Here is a 22,134-nt window from a genome sequence, read left to right as displayed (position 1 = left end):
TGATTCTTTTTTCGTTAAACAATTTTTCAACCTGAGAGGTGGTGGCCACCCTATAAATGGAGATAGTGACAGGTGGGAGGCCGCGGGGGGGGGGGGGCGTGGGGGGGGGGGCACACAGACTCGCTTGGCACCCCTTCCCAAAGGGCCTGCGATTGTTTCTGTAGCTCCGCTCGTCGGCTGTACCGTCAGGCACCGTAATCCCCTTTCAACCACCTCGTTTCTGCTCAAAAGCCTCTTTTGTGTGTTTTGTGTGTGTGTGCAGGCAGAGATCGGGTGCAGTGGCTGAACAAGATGTGCATGCCAACTCGCTGAGCCCCCGCTCAATTAGGGAGTTAGTGGCATTTTCCAGGAAATTTTACGTAAACTTAAGATGTGTACACTAGGCATCTACTGCAAGTCTGTTGTCAGAGACTTCTGGGAATTTATATGTACTAATTACCCAATCTAATGTTCAGGCTTTAACCACCATTCCTAATGTAAGAACCTAGTCTTCGATCATATTGTCATCATCATCATCAATCCACCCAAGCTGGTGCTATTTCCCACAATCCTTCGATTGTGTAATCCACCTAGCGCCTGCACATGAGCTGACTTCATCGCTCCATCTCCTTGGTCGACGTCCTTTCAGATGCGTCCCGCTGAGCACAGGCCCCAAAAGCCCCAAAACGTCAAGCTTCCAGCAACAAACAGCACAATTAAAGTTGTAATAGATAATAGTACTGCAAGTTTGTTGCATGTATGCTTGTTGAACTTCATTTCCACCGTACGCTGACAACCCAGGATTATCGGAGGTGCGGAGGAAGGACGCCAAAATAAACACAAAAAGCAGTTCTAAAGAAATGAGTTTTCAATCTATATTTAAAAGTGCATAGCTCCAATGGCTTCCTAATATCGGACGGAAGAGCGTTCCAGACAGCCGCAGAAGTACATATAAAAGTGCGCGATGCAGTGACCGTCTTTGCTCGACGGGTAGCCAAAAGCCACTGAGAGGATGACCAGAGTTCACGTGATGGTTTACTGCGTGTTTCTTGACGAGATCAGCAAGGCATTTTAGTTCATTTGTGGTGAACATTTTCTGTGTAATGAGTGCGACCTTATGATGTATTCGTTCGGTAACCTGAAGCCAATGCAGCTCGGCGGGCACTGGACGGAAAATTGTGCAAGGTTGTAAGAAGTTGGGGGTAAAAAAAAGACGATGCGGAAGAATTCCATAGCGGAACGGTGCGAGAGCAGAAGGAACAGACAGACGGGCTGTGACCTGCAGTGTGGTGAGTGAGAGAGCGTGTTGCTCTTGTGGGGAGCGGTAATGCGGCGGTAAGCGCTACGCTGCGCTACGAACCTGGCCACCTGGATTCAATTCACGCTCACGGCCAACACAGGTGACGATTATCTGAACCGGTCCTTTGGCTTCCCTAGGTCAACTCGGCCTCAAATGACTACCTAGTGCGGTGTGTAAATATCATCACCGGGGAGACAAAGGCGGCGGGGCGTGGTGCTGGTCACCCACCCCATCGTGGTGCCGTGCTGGCCTTCATAAATGCTCGCAAAATGCGCTCACTCCTACAGTCTGTTTAGGCTACACGGGTGATCTTTATCCGTGTGTTCTTGCAAACTATGATGCGGCGGGTGAATACCGTGTCGGATGAGATGAAAACAGTCAGTCTGGTAGCCCGAGTCCGTGCTTAGGAGCCAACAACTCTCACCTATAGCCAGCAAGGCATCTTCAAACGAGCCGGCCGTCTCGCTCTTGATACTGTCCTCGATGTCTTTGTTGGTCATTGTCTTGTAGGTGTCAAACACTGGGAAGACAATGCGTTCAAACACGTGACCGATGCATGCGCACAGCAGCGGCGCAAATGTAGGGAGGTGCAGTGGCAGGGTGATGAGCTCACCGCGGCTGGCGGCCCAGTGGCCCGAGTAAAATTTTGGCCACGTTTAACATAAGTGGCGAGCGATATCTTAACCGGTTCTGGCTGTCCCTGCTTCACCAACCAGCACTGACCAGCATAGTGAAGTATGGTCGCATTTCCCCCATCACTGACGTGGCGTTGGGAGGTCTTCATCAAGCAGTGGATCGACACAAGGGCCGTGCGTTATCCTTGCAAATGTGATGTGTAACTTTCATCCTTAACGATGTATCGAAAGCTACATGTTAATGTGCACTGTTATGAAGGGACGGTGCATTATCTTGGTGTGGTCTGGGGCCGTTTTTGCTGTTGTTTTGCTGTCTTGCCCAAGCTTGGGAATTTGCGTACTTATGAAATTTGAATATCTGAACCGGTCCAGGGTCTCTGCGAGGTAGACTCGACCTAAATTGAGTACCTGGCGCGATGTGTAAACATCGTCACTGGGGAGACAAAGGCGGTCGGGTGTGGTGCTGGCCACCCACCCCCTCCCGTGTGCCATGTCCGGCCTTCACAGCTGCAACTCGCTAACAGCGCTTGCCCCTACAGTCTTCGTCTCTGTTTTGCCACATTGCAAGGGAGTCGTGGGGGAGGTGATACGCACCGCGGCGCAGGTGGTGCACGTTGCGCACGCACAGGATCATGATGAAGGCTCCCTCGTCGGTCCCCCACTTCTTCTCTCCCGCCTCAAGCAGCTCCTGCGGAGTGAACCCGACCAACTCACGAGTGACCTCTGGCTCAGGTGAGCGTTGGGGCGGTGGACAATCCAGCGTTGCTATTATGAAGCCCCCCCCCCAACGCGTGGAATGAAACGTCGGACATCGTAACATTTTTATTTTATTTTACTAGGTAAGGCCCACTGAGCTATATATAGTTATCTTTTTTTTCCAGAAGCGACCTGGCTCTCACAAATTATAGCTGAACGAAGTGGCTAATCATCATGTGGAAATTCATAGCAGCCAAATCATCTAAATGCGTGACGTTGATTCTAAATGTGGAGGGGGAAACCGGAAGACCCAGAGAAAAGAATCTGTGGCGACCATGGCAGGAGGGAGAGTCTCTCCATCAGAAAGCCACCGTTGACTTCCCCCGCAAGGTTGTATTGGTTTTACCGAGCCCAGGGCAATGATGGGCTGAGTCAACCCTCCAGCCAGGAGGGTTGACTCAGCCAGGAGGGTTGACTCAGCCAGGAGGGTTGACTCAGCCAGGAGAGTTGACTCAGCCAGGAGGGTTGATTCAGCCAGGAGGGTTGACTCAGCCAGGAGGGTTGACTCAGCCAGGAGAGTTGACTCAGCCAGGAGAGTTGACTCAGCCAGGAGGGTTGACTCAGCCAGGAGGGTTGACTCAGCCAGGAGGGTTGACTCAGCCAGGAGAGTTGACTCAGCCAGGAGGGTTGACTCAGCCAGGAGGGTTGACTCAGCCAGGAGGGTTGACTCAGCCAGGAGGGTTGACTCATCCAGGAGAGTTGACTCAGCCAGGAGGGTTGACTCAGCCAGGAGGGTTGACTCAGCCAGGAGAGTTGACTCAGCCAAGAGGGTTGACTCAGCCAGGAGGGTTGACTCAGCCAGGAGGGTTGACTCAGCCAGGAGGGTTGACTCAGCCAGGAGGGTTGACTCCGCCAGGAGGGTTGACTCAGCCAGGAGGGTTGACTCAGCCAGGAGGGTTGACTCAGCCAGGAGGGTTGACTCAGCCAGGAGGGTTGACTCAGCCAGGAGGGTTGACTCAGCCAGGAGAGTTGACTCAGCCAGGAGGGTTGACTCAGCCAGGAGGGTTGACTCAGCCAGGAGGGTTGACTCAGCCAGGAGGGTTGACTCAGCCAGGAGGGTTGACTCAGCCAGGAGAGTTGACTCAGCACGAAGGTAACGAGATGTCATCTCCCTCGGAGGTCCCGGGTTCGATCCCGACCCTGACGCCTGCTGTACATTTGGAGTTTGGGTGTCTCTCTCTCCCCGTGGTCATGGGGACTTTACTCCGGGCCCTCCGGTTTTTCCCAACCACGTTGAATCAACATCACGCGTTTAGAGTATTTGGCTGCCGTAAACTTCCACACGATGACAAGCCACTTCGCTGAGCTACCATTTGTGGCCAACTTGCTTCTGAAAAAGAGCAAATAGCTCAGTGGGCTTTACCGGGCAATATGAAAGTAGTAAAATATATATTTGAACTCGCAACCTTATGATTTCTGAGCTACTTGCTCTATGGCTGGGCCACCGTTTCTGTGAGCCGTGTAAAGTATTAATCATTCCCATGCTGCCCTATTGTCCTTGGCCATTGATCTGTGCGACTGGTGACCGATGAGAGAACGATATGTCATAGAAGCGGAGGCATTCATCAGATATCGCGAATACAAAACGGTTCATAACCGACGCATTTAAGCTGTTAACTTAAAAACATGGGTTTGCATAGCCAATAAAATGACACACATTTGTTTTGGGGTTAGGCCACATCATAGTGTTATGGCATAACTCTTGTCATCATCCCTCAATCATCCCAAAAATTGGCACGTTTACAAAGATATTATTGCATGTGCCAATGCATTGATCAACGTATGACGTTTTGCTCAGACTGCTTTGAGCTTCAGGCGATGAAGTTCCAAACAGTTTGAGTGAAAAACGTCGCCGTACGTCGACGTTAAATTCGGTCGAGAAGCCTTCCACCACCGGTGAGAAGGAGGCGGTGGTGGTGGAGTTTTTATCGGTCAGAATTTGGTCGACATGTAACGGTCCTCCGTAGCGGTCCCCACAACATCGGCAGTCCCTAGCCCCGACACGCCGACGTCAATCCCTGCGCCGAGTTGACGGCGGAGGAACCCCGCGGTGTGGAGCAAGCGGATTGGTGGCTGGAGATGAGTGGACACGGTGCGAGGTGTGACGAGATGTGATTGGTGCTTGGGAATGAGGGGACAGGGATGAGGGGAGGGAATGGGAGAGGGGACCGTGAGGATAAGAGGGCACGTCAGAGGAGGGACGAGGGAGAGAGAGCTGTGGATGAAGGAGGGAGCTGAGTATGAAGGAGGGAGCTGTGTGTGAAGGAGGGAGCTGCGTATGAAGGAGGGAGCTGCGTATGAAGGAGGGAGCTGCGTATGAAGGAGGGAGCTGTGTGTGAAGGAGGGAGCTGTGTGTGGAATACAAGGACTGGAACCCTGCTCTACTTGCCTCCGTGTGTTGGTGAGGACAGTATCCGCTATAGATACAATGGCCACGTATAAATAACAATTATAATACCGTTGTAAACGTGACAATCTTGTCGGGTGGTGGAGGGTGAACGACATTCACTTTGGCATAAAACTCCCATCCACGTGGTCTCATCCAAAAACAAACATGGATCACATTCAAGCTGTGTTTCCAGTCCTGGACGTGCAATTAAAATCGAATTTCGTTGTTGCCCTTCCCCCGTACCTCCAATTAACACGGTCGGCTACGTACGGCGAGAAAGAAGTTCAACACACATACGTACAATCGCTTTACAAATCCATATTTGCATGGTAAGGAAAGATTGCCACCACTTCCCTTCTTGACACATCAATGGGAGCGCGATCTTGACATAGCCAATCTGACCAGAGCGCCACAACCAATGGTGCACAGTGTTCACTTACACCATTGGGAAGAGGATTAAGGAACAATTTAAGGGCTAACCGACGACACCAGCAAGCAGGGCTTAAGGAAATTTTTTTCCACTATCGGTCACACGCATGCTATTAATTATAAACGTGCTGGCTGAGCAAGTGGGAGAAATTCTATATTGCTATGGCAGGGACAAGTTTTCTTTTTTCCTCCATGGGATGACCACTTAACAACTTTGCAAGATATAGGAATAGGTTTTACCCTTTTAACTGGCACAAAAACTGACACCTTTATTCAAGGCATCATGTTTGCAATAACCACAACACAAGCAGTCAAAATGCAAACAAAAAAGACAACTCTGATAATAATATGCACTGTCTTTGAATTTGATTGGTCCACACCCGAGACAGCTTTTCTTAGAGCCTAGTCTCCACTGGTGTTGGACCAGAAGACGCCAAAAGGCGTACAACTCAAAAACAGCGCACTATCAGAGTATTGAGGGCTCGGGGTGAGCATTTATATTATGAGACCTCCTTTGCCAGTAACAAGATATAGGAATAGGTTTTACCCTTTTATCCGTTGTATAATTTTAAGCATTGCTGTTTCCACACCCCGTCACCACCCCACCCCCCCCCATATTATTCCATCGTTTTGGTCGAGTTTGCTACGTACGGGCTGAGTTTAACCAAGATTGCGTCTACGTAGGATTGAGCTCACGCGTCATTGTTTCATTCATCTGCATGCAATCTCCCGCCTTGGGCCCTGTGACACAGAGCTGCGTGGCTCATCGGGATCTTCCAGCGTCCACCAAGCGCCTGCGTCTGCATCAATTCCACGAGGTGGCAGTTTCGGCGAGCGCGCAGCCTTCCGCGGTCCGCGTCATCAGTTACCTTGGCGTCTTTTTCCACGAGCTCTTGGTCCACGAAATTTCCTTCGTCCCTGTTCGCCTGGGACACAAACAAATCGGACCAAACCGTGCGCTCGGAACGTCTACCCCGACGCGCGCCGACGCTCGGAGGATGTTGCCTTTTGTTGCCGTCGTCAACTGAGTTAGGCCTTACCTGCCGTGACGTACGGATTGTATAGCAACATGAGTTTGCGCGTGGTGGCGCAAAGCGTGCGATCGCTCCGTACTTAAAGCTTCAGGGACTGCAGTCGTCGCCCCGTCGCACGGATCACTGGTGGTGGGTACGAGAACACGGTCCCCCCTTTATTACCTCGCTTGTCGCTTCACTTTTGTCTCCGCCCGGCGGGCTGCATTGGGGCGCCGTGGTAACGAGATGTTAACGACCTCACCCAGTATACAGGAGGTCGTGAGTTCGATGCCGACCCTGATGCCTGCTGTATGTTTTGGGTTTGCATGCTCTAACCGTGGTTCGTGTGGATTTTTCTCCGGGTCCTCCGGTTTTCCCCTCCACATTAAGAATGAACGTGCGTTTTGAGTATATGCACTTTTAAATCCAGATTGAAACCTCATTTCTTTAGAACTGCTTTTGTGTTAAGTTTTGATTGTCCTTCCCCCCGCACCTCTGATTAGCACGTTTGGCTACGTACAGTGCAAAACACGTTCAACATACGTTCCCCTTCTCCCCCTGCATCCCTTGCTTAGTCCTCCAGCTGCCCTGTCATCCTCCTACATCACGGCCAGACACGACAGGAAAGCACACCCGAACTGTGCTTCATCTCTCACGGCCGTACATTGTTGACGTGACTGAGCATTCCGAGTGGGATGTGTCGCGCATTAAGCGATCCCACCGCGGCGGTGTCAAGCCGCGCACACACCTGCAGCAGGGCCACCAGGACACGACGCAGGTAGCTCGAGGTGTCCGAGGCGATGTCATCCTCCAGCTTGTTGCCATACTCTGAATGGTAAAAGGAGGGACAGAATTTCACATGCAATTGATGATGATGATGGTCATCATTTTAAAAGGTGCCAGAAAACTTGACTGGTTCAAGCGAGGCCGATTCTGCTGATGAGACGGTAAATGTCCAAGCCGGCCCAGACTTCGCTTGTGTTGCACCAATGCTGCGACGGATGAGATGCACTCTTGAGAGCTTGTTGTCATTCTGCCCCTGATGATTGGTTGGCAGGATGACACCGACACACCCTGAATGACAACTTCTAAACCACAACCTCTGAATGACAACTTCTAAACCACAACCTCTGAATGACAACGTTTTGCCACAATTTGAGCTCCGGGGTGATTCATCACCTCCCCGAGCCACGCAGCCTCCCAACGAGACGTTGGAAGCTAAAACGAAAGGCCGACAGGCGGTGTTCGACCACGCCGCGGGGCCGAACTAATTGGAGATTACGGAACTGACCTTCCTCGTACACGTGGCTCATGGCCTTGATCTGCTGCTTGGTGCGTGAAGCCAGGATCTCGCTCAGGCAGCCTTCATCTGTCCCCGCGCCCTGCCACGGTGAACGGCATTAACATACGCGGGAATCGACTCACGAAACATATATCGACTCTTATCCATTACAACTTTTAAAGTGTTGGGAGCACGATGTGCGTCACTTCGCTTCACGCGATGGGAGCTTCTTTCATGCTGAAGAAGCCCCCAACATCATAACCAACTTTTAATTTCACCAGGTAAGGCCCACTGAGCAGTATAACTCTCCTTCAGAAGCGACCTGGCCACAAATGATGGCTCAATAAAGTGACTTATCATGTGGCAATTTATAGGAGCCAAATACTCTACACACAGGGTCGGGATGGAACCCACGAGCTCCCGCATACCAGGCCAGGTCATTAACATCTCGCCACCATGGCGTGCTAACCCTTAGAAGGGACTGAGCAAAGGAGAATCAAGCGCCACATCCCGCGTCAATCCGGGGTGCGCTCAGCGATCAGCCAATGATGTGAGCGGTCAATTTGGTGGGGAGCTTGACCAATCAGCAGCAAACGATGCCCATTTCAAACCGCGAAGCTCTTGAACTCTGTTGTGAACCTCCGGCATTTACAATACACAGGGTATGCCTTTTAGCCATCCTTACGCAAGGGCGACCACACTTGCTGACCCGCCCATACTGGACATCTCTGAAAAAGAGCTTCAAAGCTCAGCGGATTCCTCCAGTCTACATAAAGATTCCGAATCTGATTCTGAAGACTGTCAGCAGTGGCAGTAGTTAAAGGACATTGCAGGATGGCAATGTGCAACCTAAAACGATAAAAAAACCTACAAATATTGATGCGAAAACGGACGTCCGGAGAATGACCGTGTGAAGGTTGGTGTTCTAGTAAAGTGCATGAGACGGGCCCGCGCCCACCTTGATGGCATTGCGCATCTCGTAGGCGTCGTACTGGGCAGGAACGTGGAGCAGAGCCACCAGCACCCGCACGAACGAGCCCGACGTCTCCGACTTGATGTCGTCGATCAGATCCTGCGATACGGACAGACAAATAAAGCCCCGTGCAGTGGCAATAGTGCACGATTGTATGATACGATGTGGATTCGCATCGCGGTATCTCTGAATAAGATTTTTTTAAATTTAGACTGGAGGAATCCGATGAGCTATGAAGCTCTTTTTCACAGATGTCCAGTAGGGGCGGGTCAAGAACGTCACAACATCAAACAACACAAAAACACGATAAGAGTGTAAAGTATAGGAAAGGTATGCAAATCACTTTGAAGAATATACAAATAAAATTCAACTATTTTTTTTATCTTATCAGGTAAAAGCCCACTGAGCTATTAGCTTATTTTTCAGAAATGATAGCTCAGCAAAGTGGCTCATCATGTGGACATTTATAGCAGCAAAATCATCTAAATAATCTACTGTACGTGTGCGATCGCTCCCTAAGACGCTGCACGGAAACAGTGGACAGATTTACTTCATAGAGAGAAAGAGGCAACCACAGGTAGAGGGATAGAGGAAAGGTACGAACTACATGCAGCTTGGCAGGGAGTTAATGGAACAGATGGCTGGGGGAAGGGACGGACCTCCAGCAGAGGAGAATAAGCAACGTGAGGTGGGTACACACACACACACAATAATCACACGCAGCAAAAAAAAAGATGACGTTCCATTCAAATCCAAAGTTATTGAACGTGTCACGGATAAGGTAGGTCATTCTGTGGGAGTCATGCCAAATGTGGATACCTCAAGGGGGCTGTGTGGTGGCCCATGATTGAATGACGAACGACCGCTTTGCCCCTCAGCATTGCACCACATTTAGAGTTATTTTTCCACAAAGACGTCAAATAATTGAGGCGTATCGTGCGCAAAAAAAAACTTGATAACCCGTACACTGATATTTCTTACATGATGTCTGCTGATTTCATTGAATTCAGGTCGTTGCTATTGTGTCAACTCCCCACAGATGGCCGCACAATGAACTGAACACTCATTCACCTATTCCATCCACCAGAGGAGGCCTTCATTCAGCAGTTATCGAACATGGCTTATGGTGATAATGGTGACGATGATGATGATGATGATATTTCCACCTAATTCACCAACGTCTACACATCAGCCTACTCTAATGACAATTATCTTTCGCGGGGGTGGTAAAGTCTTTTTGTATGTCCCGGACACTCAATTGCGGGTGGATTGTAACCTGGCAGTATGCTAATTTGCAGATATTTGGAGTCGGTGCAAGTTGACTGGATTATACTCAAGAAGTTTTACACACTCTGCCGTACGCAGTCTTGTACGCCTTCATGATGAGCTGCCGTTGGGCGTTGCTGCGACGAGTCAGCACGTCCGTCAGCGTCTTCTCATCCGTTCCTACACAACACACACATGTACTCCATTCTCATCCGTTCCTACACAACACACACATGTACTCCATTGACAAATCAATGGAGGTATCCGTTCCTAAACAACACACACATGTACTCCATTGACAAATCTTCTCATCCGTTCCGACACAACACACACATGTACTCCATTGACAAATCTTCTCATCCGTTCATTCACAACACACAATGTACTCCATTGACAAATCAATGCAGGTAGTCGGGTGACTCATAGGTCAGAACACCGAGGCAGGTTTATATGAAGGTTTCCACCGCTTGCTATTAAACCAGGTTCTTAAGTGCAGTGAGTTTAGAGCCTCAGCTCGGTTAACCGGTGACTCTGCAACAAAAATACTGCTCACATTAAGCTCGGCTCTTGACTTGAAATTTTGGCTAAGTAAAATGTTTGAAAACATTTTAATTTTAAAAGTGACGTGAAGAACATTGCTCTCTGTGGCAAGCTGCGAAAGTGCTGCCCCCTACTGTTTGCGCCAGAGGTCACGTGAAAGAATCTCGGGATGCAGATCTGTGATATCCGCTTCCATGCGCCGTCGTTTTCTTGTGCGACATTGACACCACTCTGTGGGATATCTGAATGCTTCCAAAGTCTCATGGCACGACGCCAAAGAAGCAATTGAGAAAAATAATTGCCACGTGACACCGTGAACGTGTGACAACATGTGGAGACCCAATCATTTCATTGCGTGAACGTTTTGGGTGGAGCAGTGGTGCAGTGGTTTGCTTAAAGCTCGGTGAAGGCGTTCGATCCCAAGCCATGGCTGACATCAGTGGCGAGCGATAATCAGCACTAGTTCTGGTCCCCGTACTAGAGTAGCCAAAATGCGCTCCGTCAAGACTCTCCATGAAGAACTCCCTCGAGTGGAGGCCCTTCCACCAGCAATGGCGTGAACAAGAAATTGCAGGGATGCGCCTTTATCACCTTCACCTGACCACCACACACCGTCCCAAACCCTTCACCAACCCACGATGACCTGCATGGTGAAGTGTGGTCAAACAGCCCCACGACTCATACGGAATGGCGATGCCTTCACCCAGCATTGGACAGACACAGGGCTGTAAAGAATTATTACAGCAAAATCTCGATTTACGTCGGGATGCGTTCTTGAAAGGCGCGACGACCGATATCGAAACGACGTCAATCAAAGCGATTTACAGAGTTAGGTGGGTGGAGGCGAAGGCTGAGAGGCGACGGGTAACGAGAAAGCACGGAGGATGTTGTCAGCGACGTAAGTCAGAATCTTTATTTAGACTGGAGGAATCCGATGAGCTATGAAGCTCTTTTTTCACAGACGTCCAAGTGTGGGTTGAAGCGACGCAAATCAGGCAGCGGTGTTCGTGAAGTGACGACGTATTGGCGAAACGACGTGAAAGGGGGAGACGTAAATCGGGGTATCGCTGTATTTTATACCAACTGGACGACACAAATACGAAATGGACGAGACAAACGTGTGGCGGTTGGATAACTGAACGGAGGGGTTTGCAAACGCTGCGTGATGCTTACCCAAGCCCTTCATGGCCTTGTAGAGTTTCTCTGCATCGGCTTCCACGTTGAGACTCGGGCTCTCCCTGATGGTGCCACGCAGGTTGATCACCTGCGTAAGCAGAACACACCATGCCCCTGGTCGTACTCCTCCACATTCAGAAACACGCAATGAGATTATTGAGATTATTTTGGTGCCATAAATGTTCGAATGATGGGGCCACTTTGTTGAGCTGTCATTTGTGGCCAGGCCCCTTCTGAACAATACGTGAATACCTCAGTGGGCTTTGCCTGGTAGGATGGTGATGGTTTAGATTTATTTGTAGGTGTTTGGGTGGTTTATTTACCTTTCACGTACTTTGCACTGCTATCGTATATTTGTTTTACTGTTTGTTGTTGTAACGTTCTTACCGTCCCCTACTGGACATCTGTGAAAAAGAGCTTCATAGCTCATCGGATTCCTCCGCTATAAATATTCGGATTCTTAAATCCCAAATCCACCACCCCCGGCCTCCATCCACCCAGCAGACTAACCGTGGTACACTACGGTCAGTCAATTGGCAGGCCGTGAGTGGTAGGGCATGACGTGGGAACTCTTCCAAGACATCTGGCCAGTGTGGATGAGTAGGCCAAATACCCTCAAGGGGGGATCTCTTGAGATCCCTCGAGTGCAGGCTCTGTCTGCCAGTAGCAGCATTGACAAGCAGTTGCAGGGCCACAACGTTACCTTCACTCTGGACGGCGCTCAAATTTTCATCACATTACTTTCATCATGTTGTCGCTATTTGGAAATATTTCATTGGGGTCTTAAAGCGGTAGCTAACTCGAAATTGTGCGTAAACGGGTCCCTAAACTGGCGCTGGACAATGTAAACGATCTTCACCGAACATTTGCTCCCCAGCAACTTGAGCCAAACTTGTATGTCCTCGGTGATGAATATGACATGAAGTTCGTCAATTAACGACCGGGCGACCTCTCTCTCTGCCGGGATGAGTTCATGCGGCTCGGACAGCCGGCGGTTCGGGTGGCAAGGGGTCCCCTTCCTCGATCCGAGCAATGTGGACGGTGGGGGGGGCGGCACAATTGAGCACGGTCACCCGGCTGCCGCTGTGTTTCGTGGGAACACGAGAGCACGGCGGACATACGAGTAGATTGCGCTTCATTAATAATAATAATAATACTAAGACTGAGAACAATGGCGCGTGGGTTTTCACAGTCGCTTCGCCTCAATCGCCACCGCGGAAGGCGCTGCCGTGGTGGCGAGAGAGGGCGCCGCAGCGGAGAAATGTGAACTACCTCGCCTGGTGCGCAGGACTTCGTGGGTTTGATCCCGACTCTGACGCCTGCTGTACATTTGGAGTTTGCGTGTTCTCCGCGTGGTCACGTGGATTTTTCTCCGGGTCCTCCGGTTTTCCCCTTCCACGCTTAGAAATGTGCGTTTGCAGCACGGCATTTGGCTTCTATACATTCCCACGTGATGAGCCACTTTGTTGAGCTACCATTTGTGGCGAGGTCGCTTCTGAAAAAGAGCTACATAGCTCAGCGGGCCTTGCCTGGTAAAAATAAAAAGTTTAGTCGAGTTTAGAACTGGCGTCTGTGTTGGAATGGCAATAAGAATTGGTTTGTGCCGAGATCTGGTGCCGGTGTTGTGTTGAACTACTCTTACACTATATACTAGACAGTTTTGATGAACAGGCCTAGGCTTGACTGAGAAATGTGTCCGGGTTTGAATGGAAAAGGTGGCAACCCTACACCACGTGCTGATCGACATGATGTCCGACGTTCCGCTCCACGTGCTGGAATGATGACCAATGCAGCTACTTGAATCGGGCTCCAAAGTCTCACTACTCACCCTCCACCATGCATCAATCCAAAATAAATTTGATAAGACTTGTCTTTCCACCCAGCGGTGGAAACATGTGTGCACCACAGTTAGCCAATCTGTAGGTCTCGTGTAGTGGGGTAAAGTGTGGGCACTTCCCCTTTCTCCAAATCGTTTGGCCAGCGTGGAAGAGTAGGCCAAATACATCCTCGAGCAACTCCTTGGCAGAGGCCCTTCCGGCAAAGAGTGGTGAGAGCAGGAAATTGCAGAGCTGCAACTTAACGTTTTATATCCACGGTGATATATCGGTCTTCTTTGATGCCAGTTTAACGCGCAGGGTTTCGCGACGAATATTATCCATAGTAGAGGTTTTTGGGTTATATCGCGTAAATAAAAAATATCAAAATACCGTAAATTGCGGGGGAAATTGATAAACTAGCCAGAATAAAAAAACATCCGAGTGAAATTTGGCATGGTACATAACATACAAAAACTAATATCTGGTACTAAAGGTATACTACTAAAGCTATTAACAGAAGGTGTGTACCGGATTAATTGCTCCTGTGCCAAATGCTATTTTGGTCAGACAGGATGAATGATCAGCACGAGACGAAAAGAACACCAAAGGAAAATTAAATGCTTCCGCAGGGGCAGAAGACGCGTGCCAACAAGGACACTCAATTTATTTTGATGTTTAAGTTTTGTGCAAAACTAGTTACTACTGGCCAAGATTAATTAGACGATCTATTGAAATTGAGAGAATTCAAAATAATTGTAACCGTTCGGATAGCTACAGGCTTAGTGATGTTTGTAAATGGATGATTAAGTAATACACTTTAACTGCATGCCTGTACAGGTTGATGGTGATATTGCGATTTCTTTACCAAAAAACGGCAGAATGGACAGGATCACAAGTAACGACATCACATGTATCCCTCTATTTAAGACCAAAACAGGAGGATTTCTCCACAATTCTGGCTGTCCGCCTGATAATGCTGGTTGTAATTACTGGCGAAACGTCGTACTCGAATTGCAAATGTTGTGGGTTTACTCTCCAGCGCACCGGTGTGCTGAGCTAGTAACGAATTCGCATTCATTGTTGACAAACCTTATTAATTGGCTGTGTCGGGTGGTGGCGGGTTTGACGACACATTTATATTTACGCGATCGAACTAAAAAACAACAACTCTTTGTTGCCGCACTGCGCGCTGGATCGACAGGCATCCAATGGGTGTGTCGCTGTCCACACGCAGACTCTTTGGTGGATGAATCTGGCCCTGGTGTCTTATTCTCCGCGAGCGGGCTCACGATTGCACGCTTCCTTTTTCTTTTACAGGCAAAAAAGATGCTGCTCACACTGGCTAAATTCAGCATACCGTTTCGCCCTGAATTTAAGACTGTATCCAAAGCCAACGTAGTTTCTTGGTCAAATGAGGCGGTGCCCATCTCCTCATTTAGTAGCTCTGAGCAAACGGTGGAAATCCCACATTTGTATGGGTGCAGTGAATTTTAATGTGAATTTTTTATTTTATTCATAGTGTATAAAATCCAGCATCGAAATTGTTTTACTCAAAAGAGCATTGCGACAGTGCTAAAACCCCTCTTTACAGCCCTTTGCCAATGGTGGAGATTCAACATTCCCATGGCAGGGGACGAGTCCTTCCATAGGTGCAACCGCTGTTGACGTTCCCGCAAAGTGATACGTTATTTTTTTATCGACGCAGCAGGGACGATGGGCCGAGTCATCTCGTAGCCGGGATTTGAACTCGCAGCCATTGCCGATTGCGAGCCGCCCGCTCTGCCGCCCGCTCTGCCGCCCGAGTCACCCGGCCGGTCGCTCGTGTCATCCCACAATCGGATGGAGCCAATGACTTACGCACTCCCAGCTGCTTCACCAACTATAACGAGAGGAGCAGAAACGCTGCATGAGCCGGCCCTGTGGCATCAGCACCCTACCAACGTGACGTCTCGCTGCGTCCCGTGTCTTCTCATCACGTATTGATACTCGCTTCTGAATAAACGCTCTGCCTCCCCAACTATTTTGTTTCTTATGATAACTGCCTTGTGCTTTCCCCTTTCCTTTTTTGCCTTTAGCATATTTTTGACGGCGTGGCTTTTGAATCCGTTATCATGCAGTAGTTTGTAACTCTAGGTGGGTCTCGGCATGAGCTATACCGCTTGACACCTGTTCCAAAATAAAAGTGACAGCATGCCTCCTTCTCATATTTGTCTCTCCACGGAGACTTCCCATCGGCCCAACCGGCCTCTTGAGAGTGCATTTTGTCAGCAGCAAAAACTGTGGACTGTTTCCACATTCAGTGTCTCATCAGCGGCGTCAGGCTTGCTCGCATCAATGCTGGTGAACTGCAAGATGCTTATAGGCAAGGACACCTCTCTTTAAGACATGGGAGGAGAACGTCCGGGCCGTGTAAGGCCCGCAACATTATTTGGTCTCTGGCCCTGCAAAGGCAACCGCAGGCGGGACTCGAAATTCAATAAATCTAGGAGCAAACCTGGAAAAGCAGTTGCGAGTAACAACATCATCAATACCAGCTAACATCATCATTACCAGCTAACATCATCAATACCAGCTAACATCATCATTACCAGCTAACATCATCAATACCAGCTAACATCATCAATACCAACTAACATCACATGCCTCACCAAAGAGAAGCAGTTCCAGCCATCACATTAGGGGTGAGTTAATTAAATGTTTTACAAAATATAAACAGGCTCATTTTTAAGTTGATGATTTTGTATGGCCCGCGAATGATGCTATAAACATCCAAATGGCTCTTGGCAGAAAAAAGGTTCCCCACCCCTGCTTTAAGATGTGGGTCGTAGTTGGACGCAGCACAACACAAAATAATGATTTGAACATACACAACAAAATCAATAAGTTGGTAAGGGTAGGCCCAGGACTGGTTCAGATAATGGTCAGTGGTGTTGTCTGTGAGCAGGAATAAAACGTACAGAACTGTCCCTGGGCTCACTCACAAATCTACAGTTGGCTTGGCGGCACTGCTGATGTAGCTAAACCCAGCGGCCCAACACAGGACTGAGATTTAAAATAATGGCGCATGCGCGTGTTGTCTTTGTACACTAATGCGTTATGATTGATCATGCGTGGCATGATTGCATCAAACGATACTTACGCCCCCTTTGGCTGCCATGGTTGGTTTGTCGCTTGATCGATGTTCCGGGGAGCTCGGAAGCTGCACACACAAAAAAATGGGTTTTAAATTAAACGTACGCGACGGGAATACGTATCACTGTGCACGTTTACTCGTTACAATATAGAAGTGATAAAAACACATTAGCACTCCGGCCCGGTGGCTCAGCGGTAAAGCGAGCGGCTTGCAATCGGAAGGTTGCCAGTTCAACTCCTGGTTGTGAGATTGACTCAGCCCATCATCCCTCCGGGGGGGGTGGGGGTCTATAAAATGAGTACCACTTCGTGGGGAAGTCAACAGTAATCATCCCATTCAGAGACTCACCCCCCACCATAGCAATATGGATTTTCCACCACTGTCCCAAGGCGGTAAATGGCAGATGAGCACCCAATGCCTCAATTCTCAATGCTCTTCGTTGAAGCAGACGCGCACTGTGAGTGATATGGTTGGTGGATCAGCGGGCGAATGCATAATGCATACGACTCTGTGGGCTAGCACGGTTCAGAGTCTGGGATTGAAGCCCAGTTAGCAATGTGAGATGGAAACGTCGTTCAACTTTTTCAGTGTAGCAAACTGATGGTCATCAAAGCCTCTTCAGAAGAAGAGGGGGGAAAAGAAGCTACGAGAGTGGGTAGTTGAGTTTTGTAGTTAACGTTGATCAGCTCATATCCATGGATGAAATGTGTGGAAACGTATCATATTTGAAAACATCAGAAAGTGGCGCAGTGCTGCACTAGCCAGGCGCCAGGTGAGGTTGTCGTATGGACTACATAAACCAATTGTGAAGAGTGTGACTCAGAGGGCTCCACCTTTGACCAAATGATGATGACCTATGAGTATATGCCTATGACCGCATTACCCGGTATGCCAGAGTCGGTGGGGGCTATGCACGTGGCTTGTAATCCAGCGCTGTGGAGGAGGCGAGGGTTGGTGTCTGCATGGGATGGAGCGGCAATGGGCAACCGAGACCGGCTGGTTGGTGGGCCGCATGTGCGGTCCTCCTTCACCTAAGCGGGCCGCAAGTTTATGCACTCATAATGGCCCCAAGTATAACCCGAGACACACACTGAGACCAGGCCAACGCGAAAGGCTCCACGGGACGCATGCGGCCAGCAGGCCTTGGTTTGCCCACCACTGGGATAGAGCGTTTCCCCCTCGCATACGTGGATTTCCTCCAGGTGCTTCGGTTTCCTCCCACATGATAAACACTCATTAATTGGCCGATACCTTGACATATAGTGGACCGCAGAGCTTGGCCAATTGTTCGCTGCTGGCTCACTGCGCGGCTCCCTTCCCGCTTTTCTGTGGTTCCTCACCCATGCTGCGTCCTTCTCTCTCTATGAGAGCGAGTGGATGCTGTGCAGCGGTGCAGTATAAGTTGAAATCATGATTATTATTATTGTCTCGGAAACTTCTCAAGAACGGGGGATGCTGTGGTCCGATTAGCACCTCTGCTTAGCCACGGTTGGCTACATACAGTGCGAAAGAAGTTAAAATAAACAATAAAATAATACAATATATATTTTATTATTTTATTGTTTCCCTTCAACGTGACTTTACCGAAAGAACCAAGAATATGAATCACTGCAGTCATGAAAGCTTTAAATAAAAAGTTAAAATAAGTTAAAGAATTCCCAAAATGTTAAGCATTTTAATACTAATAATTGGGATCTTGAGATGGGGCAAAATATCTACACCCCCCGTCCCCCCCACCAGAGTAGAAGGCAGCTGTGGGCTGATGGGTGATGTGAGGTTCGTGTTTTTTTTTAATATCTACACCCCCCCTCCCCCCCCACCAGAGCAGAAGGCTGCTGTGGGCTGATAGGTGATGTGAGGTTCGTGTTTTTTTAAGTTTGAGCTGACGAGAAACTTTTGAAAGAGGAAGCGTGACGCCACAAATTACAGCGCTATCACGGAGGAAGGCGCCGCGGTGTTTCACAAGAGCGGTATCGCCGGCCAGTAGCGGGCGACGGCATTGCGACGAAGCTATCCCCATGCAGCAATTTGCGGTGTCACTCTTTCAAATTTGAACTCGGCACACAGCGGCCAACTACTTTTTATTCTTCCCCAATAACCTGACGGTACCTTTACCGTCCGCCGTGAAGCGGGCCGGCGAGCAGCAGCAAGTTAAGGTTAATGCCTCCCCCCCCCCCACGCAGTATTAACCAGGGCGGCCGCGGGGCTAGAGGCGCGTGCCTTCTGCAAGCAAGCGGCACGGTGCTGAGAGAGGCGTCGCCCGTCGATGCATTATTCAGCGGCGCGATGTGACACTGGCACGAGCGGCCGTGAACTCGATGCCCTTCTCGTATTCGGCATCGGTGCTGCATATTGCAGGAGGACGCTGTCTTGTAATAATCGTGGATAATAGGAAGAGCATTAGGAAGAAAAGGGTCGCAGATCGCAGGAGTTTTTTCGTGGACTCTGCAGCTCCCACCGATAACAGGAGTCGCGGATAATAGGCTCGCGGATAAGGTGGCATCTCCTGTAAATATTTACACTGGTGGGAAGGGAAACCATCACTGAGATGAGCAACATTTGATGTATATTTTGAATCTGTTATACTATGTGCTGTCAGAAGATAATCTGAAAATAGGAAAAATATTCAAGCTGATGATGTCACCACTTTGAGGGGGACTTGAGGTCATGGGGAATGATGATGATGTAGCGATGAACAGCGATGTCATATAAGAATAGGTTTCACCCTTTCTGGCAATACAACAGTTGTGTTAAGATGTTAAAACACCAAAATGAAACATTGCGCAATGAATCCTCTCTGCATTAACCACACGTACTTGTGGTGAACATGCAGACAAAAAACATGCTCTGATATCACATGCATTGTCTTAGAAACTGATTGGTCCACACCAGAGACAGCTTTCTTTACAGCCTAGTCCCAAACGGTGTTAGACCAGAGGACGCCAAAAGGCGAACAGCCTCGAGCCCCGTAGCCGTCCTGGCATTGAGCGCTTGGGATGAGCAGCTACAACATGGGACCTCCCTTGCCCCTATCAAAATATAAGAATAGGTTTTATTGCCCAGAAAGGGTAAAACCTACTCGTGTTTTGATACTGGAAAGGGAGGTCCCACGAAATAGTGAGAAGGTATGGAAGTGGCAGAGCCAGGAGATTAGAAGATATGAAGGTGCGCTCATCCGTTATAATTATAACAATCTCAGAGTATACTCCTCTCACCTGTAATGCCGTGCAAGTTACTATTCGTGAGAATTATATTATGAATAATTGACCCCTGTTATCCACGCGGTTTTCCACGGATACATGCTGGTGATTGGATTAATTTGATGCCATTTCTCGTTAACTCCTCTTATCTGCACGAGGTGCCGGATAATTGGATTAATTTATAATTTTACAGAACACCTTTTCCCGATGACCCTCATCCGCAGATAAAACATAAATAGCACAAATCTGCTAGCTGCCTCCTCTTCTTTCTTATCCGTGAAGAAATGCGGACAACAATATGGAGAAATTATCACTTGTGGGGTACCGCTTCTGAGTGCCTTATCCACTAATAAACGTGGTTCGCAGGATTATGAGTAGTGTGCTCTTCGATTAGTCGCTCGTTCGCCGAACCGATAAGTCGGTGGAGCGATCAACGACTTAAACAACCGGCGTCCCCAACTCCGCCGAAGAACGACGACTCAAGTCTCGCTCTCCTTTTTTGCATCGCTCCAACGTGCGCTTCGGGGCTGGAAGGAGTCACATGCTTTGGTGTGCAATGTTGCGAACAGGGAGCCCCACTGTCTTCCCGGTGCTTATTTTGAATCATGAGGAAACGACTTGTGTTTCCAATTGGCAGGGTGAGTCACAAAAAAAAACAACCACACAGTGCATGCTTTAGGGTATTAATAGAAGCCAAAGTCGAAAAGAATTTTGTTTTTAAATACACTTTGCAACTGCTCCTTTTCTTGTGGATTATCCACCCCAAAGTTTATAATTGCATTATACGCACTGCATTCTATACAGTACGCGCAGTGTTCCATACCCGCAGGTTTGGTTCAAAACTTTTCAAGAATATTGTGGGCATATTTAACCGCATTTCTTACACTATAAGACACACCACTCCGACGTCGTGCTTTAAACTAACATCTGGAAGACGTAACAAAACGTGGAATCAAGCTGCTAATATTCTAATGCATCCAACAGTTACAAGACAACAATTTTGAAAGCCGCAGTATTTGGCCTTTAAAAAATATAAACACTCGAATTGCAAGCCTTGGTGATTTTATTCCAATACAGTATCCCGAGCTAAGACACTCTATACTAAAACAGCATTTGTACGCATTAACAACAAACACATTTCTCTTATTGTGCGAAACCACGTTAGGTAGTACTCTGCTACGAAGTGTATAAACATCGCTGCTGTATTGTGATCAAAATCATCAGCAGACATGCTCTATCCACTGTTCGATGCAGACTTTCACGAGCCGTCACCATCTCTCACTGTACGTCAATTGTACATGACCCAGTCAAGCGGAAAGTGCTTCCACGTTTGGCAAAGTGTGCCAGAATAAAAACAAACCCACGTAGGCAACGTTTCGGGCAATGACTCTTGCTGTAACGTTGTGAAAAAAACAAGCTTCACGTCTCATCGGAGTGCTCCTGTAGACACACACACACATTCTGAGTCTCATCGTTACACTCTGAAGAAGAAGCAGCCATTGGTCGAGGCGCGGTGTCTAAAACAACAGCGTGCACAACTGTATGAACTCGTAAAGTCGTCACTTGTGTTACACGTGCGCTGGACTTATTTCGCAACGTACGTGGCCACCAGCCGTGCCAATCGGAACCTCCTACCTGGGACGTCAAGCGTGGGGAGGCCGCGAAGAGGCGAAGCTGCCGCGCTTGAACGGAGGTCGAACCTGGGGTGGTGGTGGTGGGGGTAAACGAGAGTCTGAGACGGGAGCTTGTGGCGTGGCACCGTGGCGAGCGGCGTGTTGGGGAGTGAGCGGGGCTTGGCGTGCGCGCACACCCAGAGAGAGACGCACGCGCGCACAATCCTCAAAGCGGAGCTGGGTGTGGCTCTTCCCACCCACCGCTGACTGTGACGTGTCCGTGAGGTCCTCCTGCCAGCAGCCTCCCCTCCGCTCTCCCGCCCCTGACACGCAACCCACGCAGTCCACACTCCAACGCTCCACTGCTGGCTTGTCCAGCACCCCGCTCCGCCCACCCGCGCCTCCTGCTGCTGGCCACCCACGACTCCCTTCGTGTGCCCTGCCGGCCTTCGGAGAAAGCGCTACTCGCTAACAGCACTTCATAGGTGCTCGCTAACGGCACTTGCCCAAGCAGTCTGTTAAGGCTACACGGGGGATCTTTGGCTTGTGTGTGCGCGTGGGTCCCGTGACGGCGAGCGCGCTGCGCTACTGAACCCGGGCCACCCGAGTTCGATCCCCACTCACGGCCACCAG

At 49.3% G+C, this 22,134-nt stretch overlaps 1 protein-coding gene across 2 annotated transcripts in view; it reads right to left on the bottom strand.

The window, feature by feature from the left end:
- LOC116950937 (annexin A4-like) overlaps positions 1-21,744 on the bottom strand; it is a 28,196-nt gene extending 6,452 nt beyond the window's left edge. For both annotated transcript variants that reach the window (XM_032969124.2, XM_032969125.2), the window contains exons 1-10: positions 21,524-21,744; positions 16,695-16,754; positions 11,736-11,826; positions 10,108-10,202; positions 8,742-8,855; positions 7,793-7,883; positions 7,250-7,329; positions 6,358-6,414; positions 2,509-2,602; positions 1,704-1,799 (exon numbers count right to left, since the gene is read on the bottom strand). In XM_032969124.2, the coding sequence (XP_032825015.1) occupies positions 1,704-1,799; positions 2,509-2,602; positions 6,358-6,414; positions 7,250-7,329; positions 7,793-7,883; positions 8,742-8,855; positions 10,108-10,202; positions 11,736-11,826; positions 16,695-16,712 (736 nt within the window). In that variant the 5' untranslated portion in view covers positions 16,713-16,754; positions 21,524-21,744. The remainder of the gene's footprint in view (positions 1-1,703; positions 1,800-2,508; positions 2,603-6,357; positions 6,415-7,249; positions 7,330-7,792; positions 7,884-8,741; positions 8,856-10,107; positions 10,203-11,735; positions 11,827-16,694; positions 16,755-21,523) is intronic.
- Between the last annotated feature and the right edge of the window lie 390 nt (positions 21,745-22,134).

The sequence above is a fragment of the Petromyzon marinus genome, chromosome 41 (genome assembly GCF_048934315.1).
Source record: "Petromyzon marinus isolate PM22_M1 ecotype Great Lakes invasive population chromosome 41, UKy_Petmar_22M1.pri1.0, whole genome shotgun sequence".
Taxonomy (NCBI): Eukaryota; Metazoa; Chordata; class Hyperoartia; order Petromyzontiformes; family Petromyzontidae; genus Petromyzon; species Petromyzon marinus.
Note: the sequence above shows the minus strand (reverse complement) of the source record. Positions and strands in the feature narration are given on the sequence as shown.